This window comes from Rattus rattus, chromosome 13 (assembly GCF_011064425.1).
Source record: "Rattus rattus isolate New Zealand chromosome 13, Rrattus_CSIRO_v1, whole genome shotgun sequence".
Classification (NCBI taxonomy): domain Eukaryota; kingdom Metazoa; phylum Chordata; class Mammalia; order Rodentia; family Muridae; genus Rattus; species Rattus rattus.
In genome coordinates this window covers 59112684-59137636 of record NC_046166.1, presented here as the reverse complement: position 1 = coordinate 59137636, position 24953 = coordinate 59112684, and the positions used below count along the sequence as shown (strand labels likewise).

The window sequence follows — 24953 nt, the reverse complement described above, 5'->3', positions numbered from 1 at the left end:
TGTGTGTCCCCTCAGTGCAACATTAGAGACAGAACCGAGGCTTGGTGCATGCTAGATAAACACTCTGCCGACGGAGTTACATGCTCCTCCCCCAGCCTCTGTAATATCCTGACGGACTAAATGTAGTAAAATGCTTTCTTAGAGTATTAAAGCAGTACTTGTATTTATGTTTCACACAACAGTAGACAGACACTTCTGGATTTTGAGGAAAATCTACACAGCAAAAAAGAAAACGAACCAGGTAAGGCTTACAGTGAACTTCTCTTTGTAGTCCTACCATACACGAAAATGTCAAACTAAGAAATTTTCACTCAGAAAGGCCAGAAAATTACATTCATAGTATCTTGAGTCCTTTCTTAATGGTCCACAGATCAGAATGATCTCAGACATAAATTAGATGAACGTCACAATAGGAAGTGTGATTTTTTTCTCAAAAAATCACGGGGGAAGTCATCGAGGAAGACCCTTAATATTGACATCTGGACTTCACACGCATGTGCACATATGCACACAGACAACCCCATGAACATGTGCATACAGAGAGACAGAGACGAAAGAGAAAGAGAAAGAAAGACACAGAGACATACCCCCAGAACAGGAAGAGGAGAGAGAGAGAACAAACTAATCAAAACTTTTGTTTTTATAATAGAACTAGAAGAACCCAATCCCTCCTGCATTTTAGGTAAGTGCTGTATAATTTGATTTACCTCCAGCCTTTTTATTCCTATGTTCTTGCTCACCATCAGAAGCTATGCACTGTATTCTATATGTAAGTATATATATAATATATATATTTAAGCCAATATATTGTTATGTTTGTGAAAACACTCTGTGGGCATGCGCATGAAGGTCAGAGGACTACTTTGTGAGGTTAGCTCTCTCCTTCTCCCCTTACCTCCCGTTACACGGGTCCTATTGACTCAAGTGTCCTGGCTTGACATTGCCTCATGGGCCATCTCACTGCTCTCCAAAAGCTTTTATAGAAATGACTTTATTTAGGTGTCTGAGCCTTTTGCACCATGTGTGACGAGCTGGTGAAGGCCAGAAGAGGGCCACGGGATCTCTTGGAACAGAGTTACGGACAGTTGTAAGCATCCACGTGACTGCTGGGACTTGACCCTCTGCAGGCGTAGTAAGCGCCTTTAACCACTAAGTCACCTCCCCATCCCCCAGGCTCTGTCCTTATAGCAGTCTGCTACCTAGTAAGAGAGTCTGAGAGAAATGACGTCACGCTTGAACTGGCAGCAGTGATTGGGCAACCATGTTCTATTCATGTCTAATAGACCCTTAACAACTTCAGGAAGCTGTGCTTTGAAAAGAATATGTCTTCCCAGGCAACATGTAGTTATAGCTCAGAATGGATAAATTCTCAAGGAAGTGATCTAAGATTTTCTCCACCGGAGGAAGAATGTTAGACGAATTTGAACTTTGCTCCAGAGATAAGAACAAGAAAACAGCCTTTACCGAGAGAGCATATTGGTTAGTGTCTTAGTTAGGGGTTTTACGGCTGTGAATGGATTAAGGCAAGTCTTATAAAATACAACATTTAATTGGGGCTGGCTTACAGGTTCAGAGGTTCAGTCCATTATCATCAAGGCAGGAGCATGGCACCATCCAGGCAGGCATGGTGCAGGAGGAGCTGAGAGTCCTACATCTTCATCTGAAGGCTGCTAGTGGAAGACTGGCTTCCAGGCAGCTAGGATGAGGGTTTTTAAACCCACGCCCACAGTGACACACCTTCTCCAACAAGGCCACATGCTCTAATAGTGCCAATCCCTGGGCTGAGCGTATACCAACCATCACAGTTAGCTAGTGCAGGCATCGCATGACTGAGTCTTGGGGTTCTTGATTAGCATCCGGGAAGTCTTTGCAAGGTCCTCCCTCTTGGTCTGCTTTTGTGTTTCGAATCCTTCCCCTTCAAGGCACAGTGTCCATAGATAAGTGTCATTGGCATAGTCTATTCATCCTAAGCTGAAAACTGATTACCTGAAGAATCTCCCTTCTGCTATAGCCCACACATTCTCTTATTGGACGTGACTAAGAGTGTTCAGGGTGGTATGGCCGTAGACTATATTCCTTTAACTCCCTACACTGTTAGTCCAGATATATCAGGCGGTTTTCTTCATGCTGTTATTTTAGATGCCATTTTAAGTCAGTCTCACACTGGTCCACTGGGATTATGGTCACTGCACACAACAGTTTGCGCTTCATAAACGTCTTAAGTTTTTTCTTTCTCCTTGCATCGCGCTAATACAAACAAGAGAAAGGACCCGGATGCCTTCATCGCTCCACCAGCAGTGTGATTCGTATCTACTGTGGGGGATTTTCATGGTCTGTTTTCCCAACAAACGTCCTTCTAGCAGAGCTCCCGAGTTGTTGATTTCAAGCGTCTGAAACTTTTCTTTCGTTAGTTTAAAAGGCATTTTATGTTTTTCTTTAGCAGAGCAAGTAGATGCTGGCGATGACTCATTAGCCAGGTAAGTCTGTTCGTTATCTGAGTGTCGAGTGGACAGACGAGGAAGAAGCATCGCTCAGCCTTCCTCTGTGGGACGCACCACGCTTTGCAGTTCCAATAGTGTTGTTTGTTCTCATTCTCATGGCAGACATTCAAGGTCGTCGTCATTGTTTGTTTCTCACTAAGTAGGCAGCTGCAACTGAGAGTCGCCCATTCATGCTTTCACTGCCATCTTGCTTGGCTCGCCCATTCATTCTCTCAGTTATCCACAGGTTGACGAGAACCTGTGTAGATGCCCCCTCCCCCACCCCTCCCCCAGGGCTAGATAAGGTCTATGTCAGATCAACCACGGAAGCTCAACTTACAGATGAGTTCATTTGGGACTTTCTTGAGAAGTGTAGCTACACGACAATTTTTTTCTTCTTCTGAGAATTCTGGTAATTGCAATGTTAGTCGGTAACCTTGTCTCGAGCACAGCAGTTGTCTGCACACCTTACTAAGGTGGACTTAGGGTCACAGGAAAAACTTCGGGAGAGGATTTTCTTTTCCAGAAATGAAGAATATCTTTGTTAAGAGGATATTTGGAAATTATTTTCCCTGATGACTAATTTTTCATTTTTGTTTTTTCCTTTAAGCTTTTATACATAGGCAAACGGCATTTTATCTATTCTTGGTTATTATTATTATTATTATTATTATTATTATTATTATTATTATTATTTTTGGTGATAATAACTTTTCTCTGTAAATCAACTTTTCTGATCTCCCTCTTGTTTGTCCTGTTTGTAACACTGCTGCCAGCTAAATACTGGGTTTTCCTGCAGAGAAGATTGAAAGCGTTAAGAATTTTCAGAATTTTAAGGAATCAAAGAACTAATCAAAATATACTCTTGTGTTTCATTCGGATGGAGAACCGAAAACTCAAAAGATATCAATGTGAATTCTCTGGATGGAAAAACATGGCACAGATAACAGTAGACCCATGAGCCTTAGTATTCAGGCCAATTACTGTTTCATGTTTGATTCCATAGATGGCTATTTTAGTTAAGTAACTGGGAAGTGAGCCTGGTAATTCCAGGACACAGGATAAGAATAAAATTAAGATACTGGAGGACAAGAATGGTGTTAGCAGAAGGTGGGACTAGGAGGAGATGGGGGGCTGTGATCAGGATGTAAAGTGACTACTACTACTACTACTATTACTATTACTACTACTACTACTACTATTATTATTACTACTACTACTACTACTACTACTACTACTACTAGAATGCTGTTAACAAACAGGACATGGATAAAGAGAAGGACACTGGGTTCAACAGAATAGAGGTTTAAAAGACTGGAATGCAGGTATATTTGACAAATTTGGTAAGAAGAAGACAGGAATCAAGGACACAAGATATTGAACATTTATAGGCAGGCCCAGCAAAATGTGCCTGCCTATAAACATGAAACACGACAGTCTTGATAAAGATACTGCCTGCGTGTTTACTTGTAGGACTTGAGAGACATCAGCATTTCCGTTGAAAGTCAGTAGGATAATTTGAGCCACTGGGGTCAGTCTCTGCAGCAGCTAGACATGGATACTGTATATATCGCCTCAACTTACAAGATGCCTTCGAGCCCATCAGGCACCAGGGTGTTGGAAGTTGAGGGACAAGGTGTCCCTGTGGCTGAGGCGGGTTTCTCCCTCCCGCTTTGCTGAACAGATTGGCATCCTTCCCACCTGCACGGTGGGCAGGACTGTTTTAGGCTCCCCTGGCACTGTAGTCACCAAGGCTCTGTTGGGTAGATAGTGAAATGGCTGTGTGGAGAGTTGAAGCTCTGTTAAGCTCTGATGCTTTTTTTACTTATAATTTTCCTGGGCTGGACATCTTAATTTTGGAGATTGTCTTTGAGTCCTGTGGAAGTCACCAGAAGGAAATAGTTCTGTAGAGGACCCGGAGGAACAGTGCTGACAACGGGAGACTGGTTTTATTGAAGTTTTTCCCCTCCAGTGTCGGGGCCCTTTTGAAAGTTCTTAAGTGTTGTTTACATAAACACGAAAAAAGCGAGAGGTCTGGAAAATAATTGGAATTTTAGAATTTAAAGTATCTAATCTTTTTGGGAAGGCCATTCTGCTAACCACACATAGAATTAACATTTCGTTAGGCTTTTGTACACATTTAAAATGTTAAAAATGCTTCCGGAGACTCTCCTGGGTGTTTGAGTTGAGAGCCTTTGTATAGTAAGAGGTCAAGTCGCTTTCACTCCCATGAGTGAATTCATACGCAAGCAGCTGAACTGGAACAGAGCTGCGCTCACCTGTTCTTACTGCTTCCTTTGCCCCACAGGGTCTCCAGCTGTCTTAGTCCCGTGACTCCCGTGCTCGCACTGAAGGACGAGGAGAACAGTCGTCATACCGGGGTAAACCGCTCCTCTGTGGAGTTACCTTCCTTGGCCTAAGTTTGTTTTTGGTTTATTCTGAATGTTTACTAGTGGTCTGGGTGCCTCGGCAGTGCATGGAAACCTAGTCGGCAGAAACAGGATTATGGGCAGCTCAAAACGCTTGTCAAATTGGTAAGCAGTCAGAAGGACTGGTAACTACTTTGACGCCATAGGCCAATGGTGTAAAAATACGAAGCCCAAGAGAAATTGTATTAGGTTTCCAATAATAGAGGAAATTTTAAATTTGGTCATTGATTATCTGGATAAATCTCATTTGCTGTGACTTTTAACTTACATTAACATGGTCTTTATAATACCCAAAGGAATCTTTAATAAATTCAACTTGTTATTATTGTAGCCAATTTCTCTGGCACCTTTACTCTCAACAGTAAAGGGAATCTAGCATTTTATTTCCTAGGATACTTTTCCTTCGCATTTTAAGTTTGTCTTTTAAGTTTTTCATGTTTCTTGTCTTTTGGGGCTTTTTTGACACTTGGGAGACGTGCAGAGCTGTGGGGTGGGGCCCGGTGTCGTGAGTTTTTTTGTTTTTGAGTCCATTTATGTGGTTCATTCTGCTTATTGATTTGTGTATGTTGAACCATCCTTGAATTTCAGAGATAAAAGCCAACTGGGCCATGGTGGATGATAATTTCAATGTATGTGTATTTTCCTTTCTTTTTTTTATCAGATATTTTTTATTTACATTTTAAATGTTATTCTTCTATGAGGGTATTCTCCCTCCCCAACCACCCCCCTTACCACCCCATGACATTCCCCTGCATGGGGGTGGGGTGGGGGAGGGTCTGTTTGCAAGTATTTTATTGAGAATTTTTGAGTCTATGTTCATTGAGGATATCCGTTCATAATTTTCTTTTTTTTCCTATTGTATCTTTATCTGGGTTCACAGATGTTTGGGAGTACCTTTTCTCCATTTTTTTGTATAGTTTTAAGAAGGATTGTCTATTCTCTAAAATTCCTTAGCTGCGGGGTGCATTCCGATGAAGAATCAGTCTTCGACAAGGGTGACTAGGGTCAGAAGGCAGGTGGATGGCAGCGCCACCTGTGGATCCACATCCTTTTCCAGGATAGGTCCTCAGATAGCCCAACACTGTACACTTTTCAGAAGTATTTTTAGACACGCACCTGCTGTGCTTTGTAGATTTCTTGCTTAGAAGTAAAATGTCTTCAAAATGAAAGCTGCGTATTTGTAAAATATCTGCGGAAGAAAAAAAAAGAGAATTTGTGAAATTATTATGCAATTTGGAAGGCCAGGTATCAGCTTCTAGGAAGGAAAGGTTCAAGGAAAAGCACCAAGGTAGAATTAGAGACTAGAGATTCCATTTGTTTTTTGACGCTCGACTAAGGATAAGTCAACTGAAGAGTTAAGGGCACCAAGTACATTTGGGGCATCCATTCCTGTGGTAGTAACTATAAATAATGAAAACACAAGGGTAACACGGAGGAGAGGAATGGAAAGAACCTGTGTTAAATGTATTAAGGAGAGTTGCACAGCGCTGTGAGCACAGTCGGGCAGTGCTGTGAGCACAGTAGGTAAAGGCAGAGGACCTCTCAGAGTCCTAGTTCTGTCATTCAGTATCTCTGCGGAACTAAATAAAGGAAAACATGTCAGTATCAAGAATGTTACTGTGACTTTAAGGCGATATGACATATATAACATTTCCACATACCTCATGAATAAAAATCCGGAATGGGTAAAACCTTTTATGAAATGTAACTTATGTTACTATTCAAGAAAACCAACCCTGTTTTCATTTTGAGACTTAAGTGTTGAAGACCTTTTCTTTAACCTGTGGACAGTAAAATGATAGCAGCATCAAGGATAGATTTAAAAACCTACAAGGAGCAGATATAGTTTTTACTTGGACCATGCCAAACCTGAGTAACTCATTTATGTATGCATCCTATGGGAAGACACAAACTTGGCACTGTTAAAACCTTTCTGATACATTTTTAAATATTTTGGCCTTCAACACGTCTTTGTTACTGAGTATCCATCATGCTCTCTATAGACATTGCCTCTGGCAGATGAGATTTGTTTCACAATAGAAAAAACAAACAGCACACACTAAGTCACTGTGGGTACTTCATATTAGCAAAATTGTTGAGGAAGCCTCTGCCGAAATGACCTCGCTTCTGAAATCCTCTGTTTATATACAAATTACTATAAAAAATTAGCTTTTCAAGCCAAATATCCTCTAATTCTATTTTTTTATTTCTGTCTAAGGTGTATGTGCATGTGTATATGAGTGTGTATATGTGTGTGTGTGTGTGTGTGTGTGAGTGTGTATGTGTGCACACGCACAGATGTGCATGTATTACAATGAGCATGTGGAGGTCAGAGGTCAACTTTGTCATTTCTCCCTTTCCTGTGTATCTGGCTTCTTTGGCTCAAACTCCTGTCAGTCTTCCTACCAAGGAAGGCACTCGCAGGCTCCAAGCCAAGTACCTTAACACTGAAATAATTTCAGCCATCTGAAATGTTTAAATGTCTACTGCTTTAATATACCAAGCATATTTCTAAGACTATGTTTACATATGCATAGTTTAAAAATGCTCCTTTCATTTTGATGTGGAAGCTGAGAGTTAGATGGTATAACAGTAGCTCCTTTTTGGAAATATGCACACAGGTGAGTATCTTGCTTATGAATATTTTCCTGTGAATTTTTGTATCAGGTTCACAGAATTAGTACCCATATAAAAATTGCCACATAGAGTTGCAAGGATATGTTTGCTCTAGAGAGGCTTGCATGAGGTTTGGTAAGCTTTAGAAATAAACAATTTACATGTCTTAAAGTGATTAAGAAAAACCTAGGCAACTAATTTTGTTATTAATTTTTACAGAGTAACTCAGACAGCGAGCCTCCTAATTGTTCTGGCAATTCACCAGCGGCTACAGACAAAATATTTGGAAACAGAGGAAAAAGAACTGTGGAAGGTATATGTCCCTCCTGGTCTGTTTCTCCACTCAGCGCGTCCAAGGACATTGTGCACTGGGCTGGACCGGAGGGAGTAAAGCTTAGCTGGGGTGGGTGGGTTAGGCAGGATCTCTGTCAGTGTGCGTGCAGGAAAAACAGCCTTCTCTGGAGACAGTTTTCAGTGAAACATCTCTCTCTGTTGGAGGGGAATAAGGGTATATAGATCTTGGGGAATGAGTAGTGGTTTTCTGGGTGACTGTACATCATTGGCTGGGGATGAGGTGCTGGGGGAATGCTTCATTTGCATTAAGAGGAATTCCAGGCCGGTAGCTGCACATGTCCTTATAAGGAGAGAGGAAGTTTAACCTGTAACCTGGCCACCAGGCTACGAGACTACCTCAAGGGTGGCAGATATGGGGGTCACAAGGCTGTGTGTGCTGGAACACGCAGGCCAAGAGCAGGGAGGAAATAGTAGTACTCCTGCCGGTCTCAGGATGAGATTTTCGGAGTTTGGACATGTTTCAATCTCACTCTTGCTCCGGACCGACTTCCCTGGTCACACAGCCTTCTGGCCCCAGATCTCTTTGTTTTTCTTTTATAAAAGGGGGGAGAGGAGGGTGTATCACCATAGTCACCAGCCTCTGTGTTGGGAACAGTTTGGTATTGAACCAGAACCCGACTGCCAGTGCTTTCTGCAAGGCTACTTATATCTGCCGCTTTAGATGAGGCAGGATTCCAGGAGGAGGAGGAGGAGGGCCCCAATGGCCAGTATGGGGCCAAGGAGAAGAAGTCAAACTACCAGAGGGTTTGGGCACCATGGGGTAGGGGTGTTGGTTGCAGAGCTTGCCCGGAGGTCTCACTTTAGACCTTTGAGGATTTGTTTCACCAGTCCAGATTGATTAACATAGAAGCAGCATTTCTCCACCAACAACAGCCCAAGCCCCTCCCTGTTCGGCAGCAAGTTCAGAGCTCTCTGATTTTGTAAAATAACCCCAGCTAGGGAAGTCGTCCGTTGCTGGAGTGATTCGAGGCTGTCCATGGTGGAAGGCACAGCCTGGTCAAGCCTTTCTGGGAAGCTGTCAGCCAGGTCTGGTCCTTTTGCTCTGAAAATGCACAGACTTTTAAAGGTAACATTGTAGGTACATTTCCGCATTTGCACACGTTTGGAACGTGGGGCAGGCACAAATCAGATAATGATGGTTCTCTGCTCTACGTTTGAGCAGGTAAAAAGGCACCTGTCAGTTTTGTAAGTCCGTTTGGACTGCATAACCAAACTGATATAAGTCTCCATCCATGCCATATAAAAGGATGGCATGTGGTAATAAGTCATAGGGACCAGGAGGCCACAGAGATTTGCTGTTCTCAGCCAGCCTTTTGAGCTGTTTCCAGGTAGAGGGTTCAGTATTTACCTCATCTGTTTTGGTGTTTTTGCTGGGTCTCTTCCTTTGACGTCTGTAGACAGGATTTTCATGAGGTCTTCCCTGGTCAAATCTAATTTTTATTAGCTTTGAAGAGACCTGCAGCTTTTTGCTTCCTGTTGAAAGAAGAGAAAAACCTCTTCCCCCAGTACAACACATACCTGGACTTTTATTCTGAGGCAAACACATCCTTAAGATATATAAGCAGACTTAATTCAGCAGACCTTTCTAAAATACAGTGCTTGAAGCAGCCGTGTCACCTGTCTCATTACATTTAAGATATTTTGAAGTCGATAAAGCATCATTTATCCCACCTACTTAGAATAGCCGAGAAAGGAAATGTCACAACAACCATGTGACCTGTGTACAGAAGCCTGGAGAGACCTACTTAAAAGGCAACATTTTGGGGCTGGGGTGGGGTTCCAGATCTTTGCGTTTGTAATCTACCACCAAAACCATGGCTGAAGATGGTTTTGCATTCAAAAGTTTTCAGAAATCTTATAAAAGAGTATAAAATACAGTGAAATAAAAAGTGCTTTTTGTAACCCTTTAATAAAATTGGCTGCACAAAACTCAGAAACTTCACAACTAAGCTTCTGTAATTAACTTTGCTTCCAGGAAGGAAATACATTAGTTTGGAGCTTGCTAACTACTAGGATGTGTCATAGGCAGGTTTAGTTGTTAGAAAAATTCCATACATGATAAGAGATGACATAATGCCAATATACAATATTTTTGGAATAGCCAGTAGCAGCTTGTCTGTGTAAAATGAACTGGCTCAAATAAATGGCATGACCTCTATTACACCAATTGAAGACTAAATGATAAAAACAAAATAAAAGGGGGTAAAACATATCTCCCAATTAATTTTTATACTGATTTCACATTGAAATAACACATTTGATATATTAGCCAATAAAAAGGAACTGTACTAAAATGACTTTCACCTATTTTCACTAGCTTTTCGTGTGTTTTCCAGAAAATATAAAATTATACGTAATACATTTTTATTCAGTTTTATGGTATTGTTTAAGAACATAGACCTTTAATTAGGTTGATTGATACCAGAAGCAAACCAATTTATGAAGTATAGACCAGGGGGTTCAGGCGCTCTGCGTTTGCGATAAGTCCTCAGTCACCACGAATCAGCCACATGCTCAGTAGCAGTATGACACTTTTTTTTTGCAAAATTGAGAAAAAAAATGCTACTGGGTAATCAACAGCGATGGAATAAAATGAAGAAAATGAATTTGCTTTTGTTTCAAATCATGTTTATAGAAAACATGGGAGAAACTAAGATAGGAAGAGACACAGATCATAATCCTCAAATGAGATTGAAGTAGGAAATTCATGGTAAGACTGATCAACAGAATGAACTACTCCCTGAGCTCCCAGGGACTTAACCACCAACCAAAGAGTACACATGGAGGGATCCATGGCTCCAGCTGCACATGTAGCAGACGATTGCCTTATCTGGTATCAGTGGGACAGGAGGCCCTTGGTCCTGTGGAGGCTGGATGCCCCACCATAAGGGGATGCTAGAGGAGCGAGGTGGGAGTGGTTGGGTGGGTAGGGGAGCACCCTCCTAGAGGCAAAGAGGAGGGGGAGGGGATGGGAGGTCTGCAGTGGGGAGACAGGGAAGGTGGACAACTTTTAACCAAATATTTTGTAAATAAACAAAATAACCAAAGGAAAATAAATGTAGAACAGATGAAAACCTGAGCTGTGGAGATCCCTCCTGTAAAGAAGAGGGAGGACTGGGGGTGAGGCTCAGTCGGCAGCGAGCTCGCCTGGTATGCAGGGAGCCCTATGTCCCCATAAGCACATAGGTGGAGGCAGAAGAATCAGAAAATCAAGGTCATTATCTGCTGTACAGTGAGGTCAAGGCCAGCCTGGGATATAGGAGAACCCTTCTCAAATGAACCAATGGGAAAGGAAAAGAAGAAAGGAAGAGTGTCCCTTAGCTGTAAGAGCAAGAATAATTCTGATAACGTCTGAATTAATTAGGGAGTGTAAGTGAACTTAGTTCGGATGACTTCAATATATGTGTATTCCAACCAGAGGTGAGGCCGCTGCTGCTCCTGGCAAAAGTGGCGGGTTGAAGGAATGCTTGGATTTAGTGAACCGTAGTCACTTAATCACCTCTGCCCAATCACCAGACTCTGAAGGTGTATGGTGAATGGATAACAGTCATCAATATTAATACACAAGTGATTGGCTATAGAAGAATGTTAGAAAAATTGATTTTTATCTATTTTTATTGTATGAAAATATTTTAATAAATAAAAAAAGAAAAATAATACACTTTCAGGAATTGGTTTTGTCCTATCTTACATCTTCTTCAGGCTTAGAAACCAAAGCGCCACCTTCGGCTTGTTTGGTTGGTTGGCCATATTAGAGCACGAAGTTTCCATTTTTGTAAACGCTCTAGTGCAGGGGTGAAGGGGAGGGACATGGGAAGAAGTAATTTACAGTTACAGTGAAAAGGCACTGAAGTACTAAAGTAGACAAAGAAAAACTATAACCAGGGAAGACTTCATGCATCAGTTTGAATCTTGGAAAAAGAAATTTGTCTGATGGTAGATGGAAATAATTTCACACACCAGAAACCATGTGATCATAGATGGACATGTATGACTTAGCTGTTACCTTGTGATCAAAATGATTAGCAGATTGTTTAAACTTCTTTTTTTAAAATTTTATTTATTTATTATATATGACTACACTGTAGCTGTCTTCAGACACACCAGAAGAGGGCATCGGATCTCATTACAGATGGTTGTGAGCCACCATGTGGTTGCTGGGATTTGATCTCAGGACCTCGAGAAGAGCAGCAGTCAGGGCTCTAAACCACTGAGCCATCTCTCCAGCCCCCTAGCAGATTGTTTAAAATGTAACATAAGATACAACTTAATATACATTATGAATTTATTTGTTGCTAGGGTACTTGGAAATTTGTTTCTGTAGGCTTTATTCATTTATTTCTGAAGATTTGACATATTATTTATCTGTGTGAATGAAAGTACTAGTGGAGGCCAGAAGAGGGCATTGATTCCCTGGAATTAGAGGTACAGATGGTTGTGAGCCACCATGTGGTTGCTGGGAATTGAACTCAGGTCCTCCGCAAGAGCAGCCAGTGCTGTTAACCATGGGGCCATCTCTCCAACCCCTAAAATTATTTTCAATTCTAGAGATACAATACTTTACTTAATCATGACATTTCACCATGCATTTTTACCTTGTTTATATCTGTTCCCCACTAAAAATCTCTTGTCCTGCCTTACTCCTTCTCTGGTGCTCCTCTCTGAGACCAATACTTCCTCCACTTTTATGCTGTTTATGCGTATGGAAGTCTAGATCCTACAGAGGGGATAAAACATGTGACATTTGCCCTTCTGAATGTTTCTGATTTAGTGGACATCAGCTACTCTTCAAACAGTAACAAACACCACCACACAATTCTAATCTGGGAGGTGACAAAAATTACAGGTTGGTTTGGGTGTCCTACCCAAATCTGTATTTTTATTAATTTTGCACAGGTTTCCCCCCTTGAATGTATTTTATTTATTTTTAAATTCCTGTTCCAATGTCTGCCATGTGTATGAGGGTGCCAGCAAGGGTTAGAAGATGACCGCGGATCCCTTAGAGCTGGAGTTACAGGCCGTTGTGAGCCACCCAGTGTGGGTGATGGGAGCTGTACTTGGGTTCTCTGGAGACTAAGTCTTTTAATCACCGAGCCATGTCTATGACGTCATGGGTATACTCTTCAGTTGTGCTGCTGTCCAGGCCTGTGAAAGCCTTCCAGACTTTCAAAGTACAGAGTGATAATTGGACATCTAAGAAGGAGAGCTTAATTCCAGCCTAATTCTTTATGAGCAGGTGACTGGTGTTGTATCAACATAGAAATGATTGTGTTTCCCTTTGCTTTTTAGCATGGGTTGAGAAAGATCCCTCTTCAAAGGTAATAAGCTTTTGATTTTATCATGAATTATTAAATATGTATTAATGCGATATAGATATGTAAAACATTTAAATATTTTGCTTTTAAAATCTACCCAGTCTGCCACTGAAGCGAGAGACTCTGTCACAAATGAAGCTGTAGAGAGGATAGAGCTCTTTACATCCACCTCAGGTACGCTGGGTACACTGAACCATTTTGGATCAAAACAAAGTGTTTGAGAAGTTTATGGACCTCACCATCTTAACTCTGTCCTCCCACCAAGTCAATGGTATGTATGGTTTGACGTAAACGATGTGAGTAGTGCCTACGTTTTTCAAAAGAGAATCTGTGAGTGCAAGATCTCTAAAAAAGAAGTTGGACAAGTTGTTTCCACTTTTGCATTTTGGGGTCCCGTACTTCCGGCGTGGGACCTCTGTCCTAAGGATTTACAAAGGGTGATTATGATGCCCATGAGATTCTTTTTTCTGTAGTTAAAAAACATGCTATTCAGAGAACTGGGCTCTAGGCTGCACACTGTAAACTCAGATATCTGAGAGAACCAAACTAGACATTCATTGTGCTTAAGAAGTTTGGGACCAGGGTGTATACAAAGCAGCAATATTGTTTCCTAAAACTCAAGAGAAGCAATTTCATTTCTACTCAGACATCCAGTCAGCTCGCTGTCTGGATGGATTGTGTGTGTGTGTGTGTGTGTGTGTGTGTGTGTGTGTGTGTGTATGTGTTTTCCTATCAGCTGAACCAGTACTGTTAACCAGTCATAGATTCTATCTGTAACAACTAATCAGTTATTACAGTTTTACTGTTATACAATTGACTTTATGTTTCAAAGCTAAACACTTATAAAAGTGTTCTGGCGATACTTTTTTTATCCTTCATTTTTTTCCCCTAGAAAGTTCTGTATTTGCCCTACCTTACCTTTTAGTTTTTATTGGTTGTTTTATTTATTTACATTTGCTGTCCCCCTCCCAGGTTTCCCCTCTGCACTCTCCCTATCCCATCCCCTTGATTCTATGAGGGTGCTCCCCCACCCACACACTTACTTCTACCTCACCACTCTACCATTCCCCTGTGCTGGAGCATCGAGCCTCCACAGGACCAAGGTCCTCCCTTCCCAGGGATGCCTGATAAGGCCATCCTCTGCTACATAAGCAGCTGGAGCCATGAGTACCTCCATGTGTACTCTTTGGTTGGTGGTTTAGCTCCTGGGAGCTCTGGGAGGTCTGGTTGGTTGACATTGTTGTTCTTTCTATGGGGTTGCAAACCCCTTCAGCTCCTTCAGTCCTCCCCCTAACTCCTCCATTGGGCTCCCTGTGCTCAGTCCTGTGGTTGGCTGGGAGCAACCTCATCTGTATTGGTCATGCTCTGACAGAACCTCTCACGGGATAACTATACTGGCTCCTGTCAGCTTACCTCTTAATTTTTAAATCACCCATTAATTCTAAAAAAAATCTACCACTAATATTTCATTTCCAGTCTGCAAAACTTCATGCTATTTCCTATCAGGGCACAAAATAATTATTGTAGAGAATCAAGAAAACTGACGATCCAGGGATGGTGTGAAAGATTGACAACTCCAGTGCAGGGGTGGGAGGGAGGGGCATGGGAAGAAGTGGGTTATAGTTACAGAGAAAAGTCACTGAGGCACAGAAGTAGACAAAGAAGAAGTATAACCAGGGAAGACTTCATGCATTAGTTTGAGTCTCGGAAGAAGAAACTTGTCTGATGGTGGATGGCAACAATTCCACACGTCAGAAACCATGTGATCACAAATGAACATGTATGGCTTAGCTGTTACTTTGTGATCAAAATGATTAGCAGACTTTGTTTAAAATGTAACATTATAAGATAAAACATTATGTAACATTATGTTGCTAGGGTACTTGGAAGTTTGCTTCTGGAAGCTTTATTCATTTTGATAGAGCAGGTGAATTTTATGTGCAGATCTTCAGGGTGTTTTTGTGTGTTGAGCATGTTGACCTCTGCTGCTTCTATTTGAGTAAATGACGACGGTTTAGATAGCTAGAAAGATCCAACTCCTTATTTACTTCGTTGAGTTTTTTTTTTTTTTTTTTTTTTTTTTTTTTTTTTTTTTGCGGAGCTGAGGATGAACCAGGGCCTTGCGTTTGCTAGGCAAGTGCTCTACCACTGAGTCAAATCCCCAACCCCTTCGTTGAGATTCTTAATCAGAAAGTAACAATATAATGTTATTTTTAGCTAATTTGAACACTCATATTATTATACAGACTGTTGCTCTATATGTGTTCTACACAATTAATAAAATAAATGTATTTGCCAACAGAACCAGAGTTAGAATTGATGTCAATAGAAGAAGACATATCTGATGAAAGTGAAAATGACCAGCCTTTGGTATGAAAACATTTAATTTTAAATATCATGTAATACTGTGTCCTTTTGTTTAGTAGTATAGTGTGAGCCCCAGGAAGTCATACTTCAGATTACTTGATAGAATCAATAGATTCTAACTCATAGAATGCTTAATGTTTAAAACACTTTTACCTTATTATAACATTTAACATAGTGAGTTTTAGTACAGCCAGAGACACACAGACAGACCCTCAGAATAAAGAAAAAAACAGCAAAACCCCGAAACTTTAGAATATCCTTAAACTCCTTTGTTCAATGTGTTTTAATCATATTGATTGCCTTTCACCCAACTCCTTTTAGATCTACTCAAATTCTCTACCCTTTTAGATCTACTCAAATTCTCTACCCTTTTAGATCTACTCAAATTCTCTACCCTTTTAGATCTACTCATCTTCTCTACTTTGTTCAATAGAGAAGGAAGAAGAACTGAAAGCTAGGCTCATAAATAGCTTGGAGCATCTATGTAGACAAAAAGAGATAGGTATATGTTATAAAGCATCTTATATTTACATCATGGTATAAAAGAGATTTTTCAATCATTACTAGAAGCATCATCTCACAGCCTTGTGTGCTTTGGCGTTATCTGGAGGCACATAAGAGACTTAAGTTAGCCATGAGTTCTTCACCTGATAATAGTTCTAGGTATGGGTTTAATGTTTTGGAGCAGGACATAAATTCAAGCAGAAGGTGGTTGGTTACTCTCAGAATGTTTGTGCCATGATTATATCAGTGGTCATGTATTGTCAGGACAGCCATTATTGTGGCTTCTGGCTTAGTACTAGTATGATTTCTTTATGTTCTAAAACTTAAGTATATGGTGTCTTCAGTACTAGGTAGGGTCTTACCTTCAAGTTTGGCATCCATAGGGCCTCACTGACCAACAATTTCAAAAGAAATAACAAGTTCCTGGCATTAGGCTTTTTATTAGTTAGTCTCTGGAGTCTAGTAGGGGTACTGTTGCCTTGTTACACGGTCGGTCTGTCTGTCTATCTATCTATCTATCTATCTATCTATCTATCTATCTATCTATCTATCTATCATCTATCTATCTGTGGTCACAATCTAGTCATTAAACAACTAATCTATCCATCCATCTGGAAGCTTCTACACTAGTAGGCTTCCATATGACTTTTCTCCAGAATATCAGGTCTTATCTTGAGGTCCATTTGGAGTTGACTTTTGTACAGGATGAGAGACAGGGTCGAGTTTCATTCTTCTACACACGTTTATTTGGTTTGCTCAGCATCAAATGTTGAAGATCCTATCTTTTCTCCAACAGTACTGTTGATCTCTTCGTTAAAATTTATGCAATTGTAAGAATGTGGGCATTTGTGTTGGTTCTCCGTTCTGTTCAGTTGATCAGTGAGTTTGTTTTTATTCCAGTACTATGCTGTCTTTTATTATTACAGCTTCTTGTAGAGCTTAAAATCTGGGATGATTTTACCTTCCACCATTTGCTATTTTTTTGGACAAGATTGTTTTGTCAATCCTGTTTTATTTATTTTTTTGTATTTCCATATGAAATTTAAAATTACTTTATCAATTTTTGTGAAGAATTGTGTTGGAATCCCTGGAGACAGGGATTTTGTTCAATCTATAGATTACTTTTGGTAGGATGGTCATTTTTATAGAATTAATCCTTCCACTCCACAAGCATGGATGAGCTTTCTATCTTCTAGTCTTGTATTTAAATTTATTTTCCTGTAATTGGAAGTTTTTATTGTGCAAGTATTTTCCATCCTCAGTTAAACTTATTCATTATGTATGTATGTATGTATGTATGTATGTATGTATGTATGTATGTATATATGTATATATACTGTTGTAAATGATATCATTTTCTTGATTTTTAGAATTATGTCATTTCCTCTTCCTTTTTCTTCCTCCAAGCCTTCTCATGCATCCCCTCCTTGCTTTCTTTCAATTCATATAATTTTCTTTATTTATTTCTCAGTTTATTATATAAAGGAAAACTCATGTTTTTTTCTTTCATTTTTAAATTTTGTATCCCATGACTTTTCAGAATGCATTTATCACCTGTAGGAGTTTTCTTGTGGAGCCTCTGAGTTTTTTAGATAATGGATAAAATAACACCATCTGCAAACAAGGAAATGTTCCCTTTTACATTTAAATTTAAATTGTTTTTAGAACTTCTTACTTGAGTTTACAACATTTATATTATTTCACTGTCATGAGCCATCTAAGAAAGGTTAAGGTTAGCAGGCGTCCTTCCTGGAGATGGCCCACTGTCTTTGCATGGTCTTCACTGGGTGATACCTGAGAGGCAAGGCCCCAAGAAGTTTCTTCCCAGGATGGCTTTTTGCAGTTGATATGCCTTTCCTGTCACTATTACATAGCCCAAGGATTCCTGGGCTTTACCTGACCCTATTGAGCAAATCTCTTGCAGATCAACATAAAGATGAACTTTCATGAATTAATACTATTGAGATGAATTAATGATTTTTATAGAATTCCTGATTTGATTCAAATAATTTAGGAAGGAAGCTTTAAGAGATGGTTTTAGTTGTTTTGCTAGAAAGATATAATAAAGGTAGAACCAGTAATAGAGTGTGTACCCTCCTTATAAATAGTAAGTAAAGGCTGCATAATAAGAAATACAATGAACTTTCATAATTACACTAAAGGAGATATAGGCTTGGGACAAATTTGTGTTCAGGGAAGAACATTCAGGTTCAAGGATGAAGCCACAGGTATGCTCTGTAGTAAGGCAAAGCCATGTAAAAATTGTTGCATTAAACTTATAATGACCTTACAGAGTGAAACACTGCTTTCAACTTGTTATTGATTTTTTTCTGTTACTCCCCTTTTATGTAACACTTTATCTATGAATTTATAATTCTTTTTTACATAGAATACATTTGTCCAAAAAACTATAAAAAGTCTGAAAGCAATAAAATAAAAAAAGGGGTGTAAACACTCTGTGTCATCGAGTGTGGGTGTTGTCTATGTGAGTGACTTCTTTCTTTTCCTTTCTTTTCTTTCTGGTTCAAAAGGAGTTAATGAACTCCAAGCCTCTTGTCCAGTGAGAGGCTTCTGGCTGACTTGCCAGAGAAAGGAGTTCTAGCAATAAAATCCTTTTCATAATTTCTCAGCATTTATTTAAGCACAAAGAGTTGAAGCTTTCCCAGCACTTATTCAAGCAAAAAGAGTTAATTTTCCCCAGTGCTCATTCAAGCACAGAGAGTTAAAGAGAAAAGAAGCTGGTGGTTTTCAGTCACAGAATAAGCAAGAGAGTGTTAAGTTTCCAGAAGCCACTCGCTTCAAGCCCTCAGTCAGAGAGCGTTACAAGGCCAGAGATATCAGTCTTTTGGCTTCATTCAACTTTGTGTTCCACTTCAGCTCTGAACCCCAAAAGGCTGGATCAGTCCCTGGCATTTAACCTCTCTTTCTACCCCACCAACTTCTTCTGTGCCCTTCATACTTCCTCTCACATTCATGCCTTTTCTTTAATTTTATTGTTATGTTCATACAAGTGCATATACATGTATATAGGCAAACACATACACATGGCCTTAAACTGTGTATTCTTACTAAAGCTTGCTATCAGTTTTGGAATTTCTTCATTATGAAAGAGTTGCATATTACATCCGATATTTATGCAATTAATTTAGATACAATATAAATAAACATTTTCTGAGTTAACATTTATTTAATCATCTTTCTACCAGTAAACATTTTATATAGAAACAGGTTTGGTTTAAGAATTGTTTACCCATACCAAACAGCTTCTTTAGTGTTTTGTTTATACCCAACACAATAAGCTACGAAATATTTTCTTCTGCCTCTAAGACATTTCTGTCACTGGAGAAGTATTCTAAATGTTAAATATTTGCTATAGCAAGTGCTTTTATTTTTAGTAAAATTAGTCTAATATGTATTTTTGAGAATTATTCTTTTTGTGGGAGTATAAAATAGCGCTAGGTATTTAGAGGTTAATTCTTTATTTTTTATTTTTTATTTTTTATTTTTTTTGTAGAAAATTTGTCCCATTTAATTTTTTTCTCCATCTTTATTAACTTGGGTATTTCTCATTTACATTTCGATTGTTATTCCCTTTCCCGGTTTCCATGCCAACATCCCCCCTAACCTATCCCCCACCCCTTCTATATGGGTGTTCCCCTCACCATCCTCCCCCCATTACCGCCCTTCCCCCAACAATCACGTTCACTGGGGGTTCAGTCTTGGCAGGACCAAGGGCTTCCCCTTCCACTGGTGCTCTTACTAGGCTATTCATTGCTACCTATGAGGTTGGAGCCCAGGGTCAGTCCATGTATAGTCTTTGGGTAGTGACTGAGTCCCTGGAAGCTCTAGAGGTGAATTCTTATTCAAATGTGCTGACTAGACACTATTGTGCATATGCATTTGTTTCTTCTGTCCTTCCATGATCTGTTTACACAGTTAGCAGCTATATGATGGAAAAATATTAAATTTATATAAAAAGCATGGAAAACATCTCCATAAAACACTTTAGTGTTTGTACAACTTACTGTTATTTCCCATTTTAATTGCTTCTGAAGTTGGAAAATCATACATCTTCTCAGAAGGCAGCCAGGAAATATTTGTGTAACTTGTTATTGACATTTTTTTTAATAGAGTGAATTGGAGCATCTTCCACAGATAAAAGTTGGACACTTATCTGGTGCAGGATATCAAGTGGAAAAAATTAATATAAATGGACAAATGAAAGGTAGGACTAGCATTTTATTAAAGATTTATGTGTTCACTTATTTACCCAAAACAGGTCACTGTCACATGACACTAAAATATTATTGAGTACCTAATAAAAAAGTAAGAGACTTAAAAAAATTGAGTAATTTCAAATTTTAGCAGCATGCTAAACTGATAGTGTCACTAGAAGGTCTGAATTATTAGTTACTGTAGGGTATTCTAATAACCCAGGAATTCTGATATTAAGGAAAAGGACAGAAGGAGACTGAAAACAAGAAAAGTGGTGAATACAGGAATTACATGATGAGAAATTAGACTTTATACACATGAGGGAGGGAGGAGTTTTAAAACTACTTTATCTAAAGCATGTAACAGTGCTATGAACATTGTAGAAGCACGACCCAGTTTCTAGTAACTAACCATGCTTAGGATGTGGAATAAAATGTCCCTATACTTGTCTTTGTCACCGAAGACATTAAACAGCCCAACAAGTAAAGCAATGCTTTATATACCATAGATAAATACAATCATGTATGATCATGCATGCATATAAGAGTTTAACGTCATGTAACGCACTGCATTTTCATAGGGATAGTTACATATATGACAATAGAATTGGAAGGGGAAGCCCATTAGAAAACTCATGAGGAAAACAAATGCCCAAAGGTGCATGATTGCTCATGCTGTTTTGAGTGGGGGGACTGGAAGAGAGGAGGCGAGTTAGGTAAAGTTATTAAGAAGAAGATGCCATATTTACCAGAAAATTTCAAGTTTTAAGACTTACCCTGTTGCACCATGCCACAAATGCACACCATGCCCCAGAGTCTCTGGGACTCTGTATCTCTAATATTATCTCAGACATTAGGGCTCTATCCACATTCTAAAGAGAAAAAATACAGACATACTTTCTGTACACAGATCAAGGGGTGATATTTAGAAACAAAACTGGACAAAAGGAGACCATGCATTTTCCTTCTACTTCTGAGCATGTTTCTAGCCAGAGAGAAATGAGTAAACAGATATAGACATAGAAAGCATAATATCGTCAGGCTCTGTATGGCTCCAGAACTTTACATTTGTAATTCTTAGATACTTTTGGTAAATGGAGAGAAAGTGGTTCTAAAAAATCCACAAAATAGTATAAAACTGAATAAGTCAAGTGTACATTACTTTCAAAAATAAATGGTCTAATTAGAGAAAAAAAGAGAGATACTAATGAAGGGTGTGCTCTAGGGAGACTTCAGATAATTCACCTCATTCTACTTCTGCACACTTAACACTGAAGACAAAGGCACCATCTTTGTTTTATTGCCTTCATGTGGGTCGGTGGGAGTGAAGGGAGATAACAGAGTCAGAGTTGTAAGAAGCCAGCCAATTGCTTCTTACAACTTTTAAGCTTCAAGGAATAGGTTGAATTGATCTTAAGTAGACAAGCAAAATTAATTTGAACACAGTAACATCTTTCTCATATGAGAAACATCATTCTACACTACACAGTTGTTTCATGGAATTTTGTTGAGCACTAATGTGATATGCTAAAATGATTTACCTTTGAAGACACTGGCTTTAGAGCATTCATTCCTTTACTAAAATTTACAAAATTTAATAGATAATACATTGGTCTTACATGTAATATGCCTCTAATATGTTATATTTACCTGGAAATTCAGTTTATATTTTCTTTGGATAATTGCAGTTCACTATTGAAGACTTGCACACTGTGCTCTACATGCCATTCATATAACTTCTTATATTACCGAATCAAGGAGCATTAGGATATCTGGACTAAATGTAAAAACACAGCCATGGCAGTCAACAGGATGAGTGCAAGAAAAGGAGGATGCTGCAAACTTTATTTTTAAAAGTACATTAAAGGTTATTAGTTCAGAGAACTCTGAGAAGTTACCACTGGGGCGTCCTTCCTAATTTATGTCACCAATGGAGGAAGGCGACAAATCTCGTCCTTAGAGGCAGTTTGCTGACAGTGTTCAATGAGACACACAAAGCCTCACTCTACCAACATCTTTGACAGTTTAGTGTCCTCAGAGTCACAATTTGCTTCTTAGTGAGGAGCCATTGTTGTCTGTATCAATCAGTGGGCTTGCCACATTGGCACACGCGCCTCTTCTGCTTCTGGTACAGTGGCTGGTTTCATACTCCTCTTTGAAAATATTTGCCAAAGCTACCTTATTTTAATTCACGACATTTCTTCAACAAAGACAACAAACTAAAAGTTGCCCAAACCCCAAACCTACAGCAAACATTTCTAAAGGAAAATGTGAGGACTCAATTTGGTAGCAGCTCTGTGTGACAATGTGGATGACTTCCAGATACTTACTCATGACTGACTGATGTCCATTTGGCATCTTAGGGTCTGACGAGGAATACGCTCAATTGACGGTAATCACTACTCTACTTTATCCTGGATGATGAACATCGCCACTGGGTGAAGTATGCAATATTTGTTAAGTGTCCCATTTCAAAACCCATTCAGACTCCTACTGACACGAAAGACCCTGTTTCTAAAGAACCACGGACGACGAAGAATGCACCTACCTTCAAACCAGGTAAAGTATGGAATTAAATCACCCCACAGTCCCCTCCATCCCTACTTTAAAAAGCACAGATAAACTTAACCATTGAATTGAACTAAATATTTCCAAAGTCATTGTTGACATAGACAACTGAATAGAAAGGCATTTCCAGGGCTAGATATTGGAAATGTACACGTTGAGTCAGGTGTTTCTTCTTTCTTATGCCATCCCTTAAAGTTTGCTTGCTTGAGACCTATAGTCATTAGGGACTTACAGAAAGTACCTGGGAAAGTCTAAAGTTTTTCTCAAAGTCTAAAATAGTAGTTGGATAGCTGAGGATTGCCATATGTCTGTTGATTCACTTAGCAAGAGCTTCTCTTTAATCCACAATTTCAAGGGTCTTGTAAGCAACGCAGTCATAAATTCCATCCACAAATAGTGTTTGTTTTTTATTATAACTGGGAAGTCTTATTGATTGTGTGAATCTGGGTATGTTTTCAATTGCACATTTGAATTGCAATTGTTATTTTCATGCTGTTAATCCATTATGACAATCAGATCTATTGCAATGTGATGTGGCATCACTTGTATCTTGCCTTTCCTCCTAACCTTAAGTGTATGTTTCACAGACTTAGGTTGCTTTGCAGTGACACCGAGCTCTGCACACAACCTCACACACCCATACAATTGCTTCACAGATGCCACTCCCTTAACTTACTGAAGAACCGATACCCTACCATGCTGTCATTGTTTGATGAGTTTAGTAGATTAAAAAAATCAGGTCTTTCAAAACAAAGCACCAACCAAGTACCCTCAACCTAGAAAGTTGGGCACCAAAAAAGTGGCAAATGCAAATAACTTAAACATAATTCACTTCATAGTTTTCCCAAATGGTAAGACTCTATTTCTTCAAGGATACAAACTGACTTATACATTTAATAAAATATGGTCTGATTCAGACATTCATAAATTAGTGACCTGAATATTTTTATAAACATTCCACAAGTTATGGCCTGGGTAGTGTTAATCATGCCACAGTAGCTTCTTATCAGACACATTCCTCCATTTATACACATACTGTGCACATTCATACATAAAATAGCTCGATGCGTTGTCTTCATTGAAAGTGTTAGCATGCTGAAATGAAATGAAAGTGTCCAGCCTTCTTGAAACTACAGAGAAGGCTTTCATGACCTGTGCCTAATATTCCTCAGCACACCTCCAGTCTCCCCTTTCCTGTGATATTACTAGACTGCTGGTGGTATCTTCTCCAACAATTTGCTTTTAGGCAATCCCTATTACACATAATACTTCCTTTCATGGACTTGCACTTTTGTGACTGATGTCTGACTACACTACTGAGCAGTTACTATGTTTATAAAAGCCATCTATAAACCCACCATTTACATTATTTCATATAAAAGCCAGCAACTAATAAGAATACAACAAGCAAGTACTGAGCAAATTAAAATAAAGTCTGCTTACACAGGAAGGTCTTATAAGATTCTTCCCTCCACAGTAGGTAAAAAGGAATAAACATGTAACTATATAATTTGCAGGCCTAGAGGTAAAAATAAAGTTAAAAGAATCAATAAAACACCCAGACAGATCCAAGAAAAGAATGATCTGTTTGTTTAAGGAAAGAATCAGAATCTTGAAACTTTACACAATAAACCAAGTTTTAAAAGAAGAAACAAAACCATCAGAATAGTGGACAGAAAGATTATAAGAAGAACGTAAGGAATGGGGGAAAGGGCCAGGGTATGAAGAATGATGGCAATTTTGTTTGGAACACAATTAGTGGACTATTTAAAAGTTAATGGTGTGAGATAAAGAAGAGTGTACCGCGATGACCTTGTTCATTTCTGTGATGTTTTGAGGTTTCATTTCTGAGGGCTTGTTGATTTATTTATGGTTGAATGTGAGGAAGAATCTCAAAAATGCTTTTTACATCCAGGATCTGTCAAAATCCAGAGTTGAGCTAAATACTGATGGTGATTTGTAGCAACTCATTAAGAACCAAATATTTAGCTACTTGCTAAGTTAATTGGGGAAACCTCAAATGCAGTTCTCATGGACACGAAGGTTAAGATACCCCCATCTACTGCTGTAAAGACTTACTGTTTTATGCACAGTGTCTCAATCGTT

The 24953-nt window shown here is 39.2% G+C and overlaps 1 protein-coding gene across 1 annotated transcript in view; it reads left to right on the top strand.

Annotated features, from left to right (window-relative positions):
• Positions 1–20376, top strand: part of LOC116915071 (POTE ankyrin domain family member A-like) — a 30410-nt gene extending 10034 nt beyond the window's left edge. The window contains exons 6-14 of the mRNA XM_032919486.1: positions 183–241; positions 650–682; positions 2441–2477; positions 4789–4861; positions 7745–7838; positions 13169–13197; positions 13296–13368; positions 15503–15564; positions 20197–20376. Of these exons, the coding sequence (XP_032775377.1) occupies positions 183–241; positions 650–682; positions 2441–2477; positions 4789–4861; positions 7745–7838; positions 13169–13197; positions 13296–13368; positions 15503–15564; positions 20197–20376 (640 nt within the window). The remainder of the gene's footprint in view (positions 1–182; positions 242–649; positions 683–2440; positions 2478–4788; positions 4862–7744; positions 7839–13168; positions 13198–13295; positions 13369–15502; positions 15565–20196) is intronic.
• The last annotated feature ends 4577 nt before the right edge of the window (positions 20377–24953 follow it).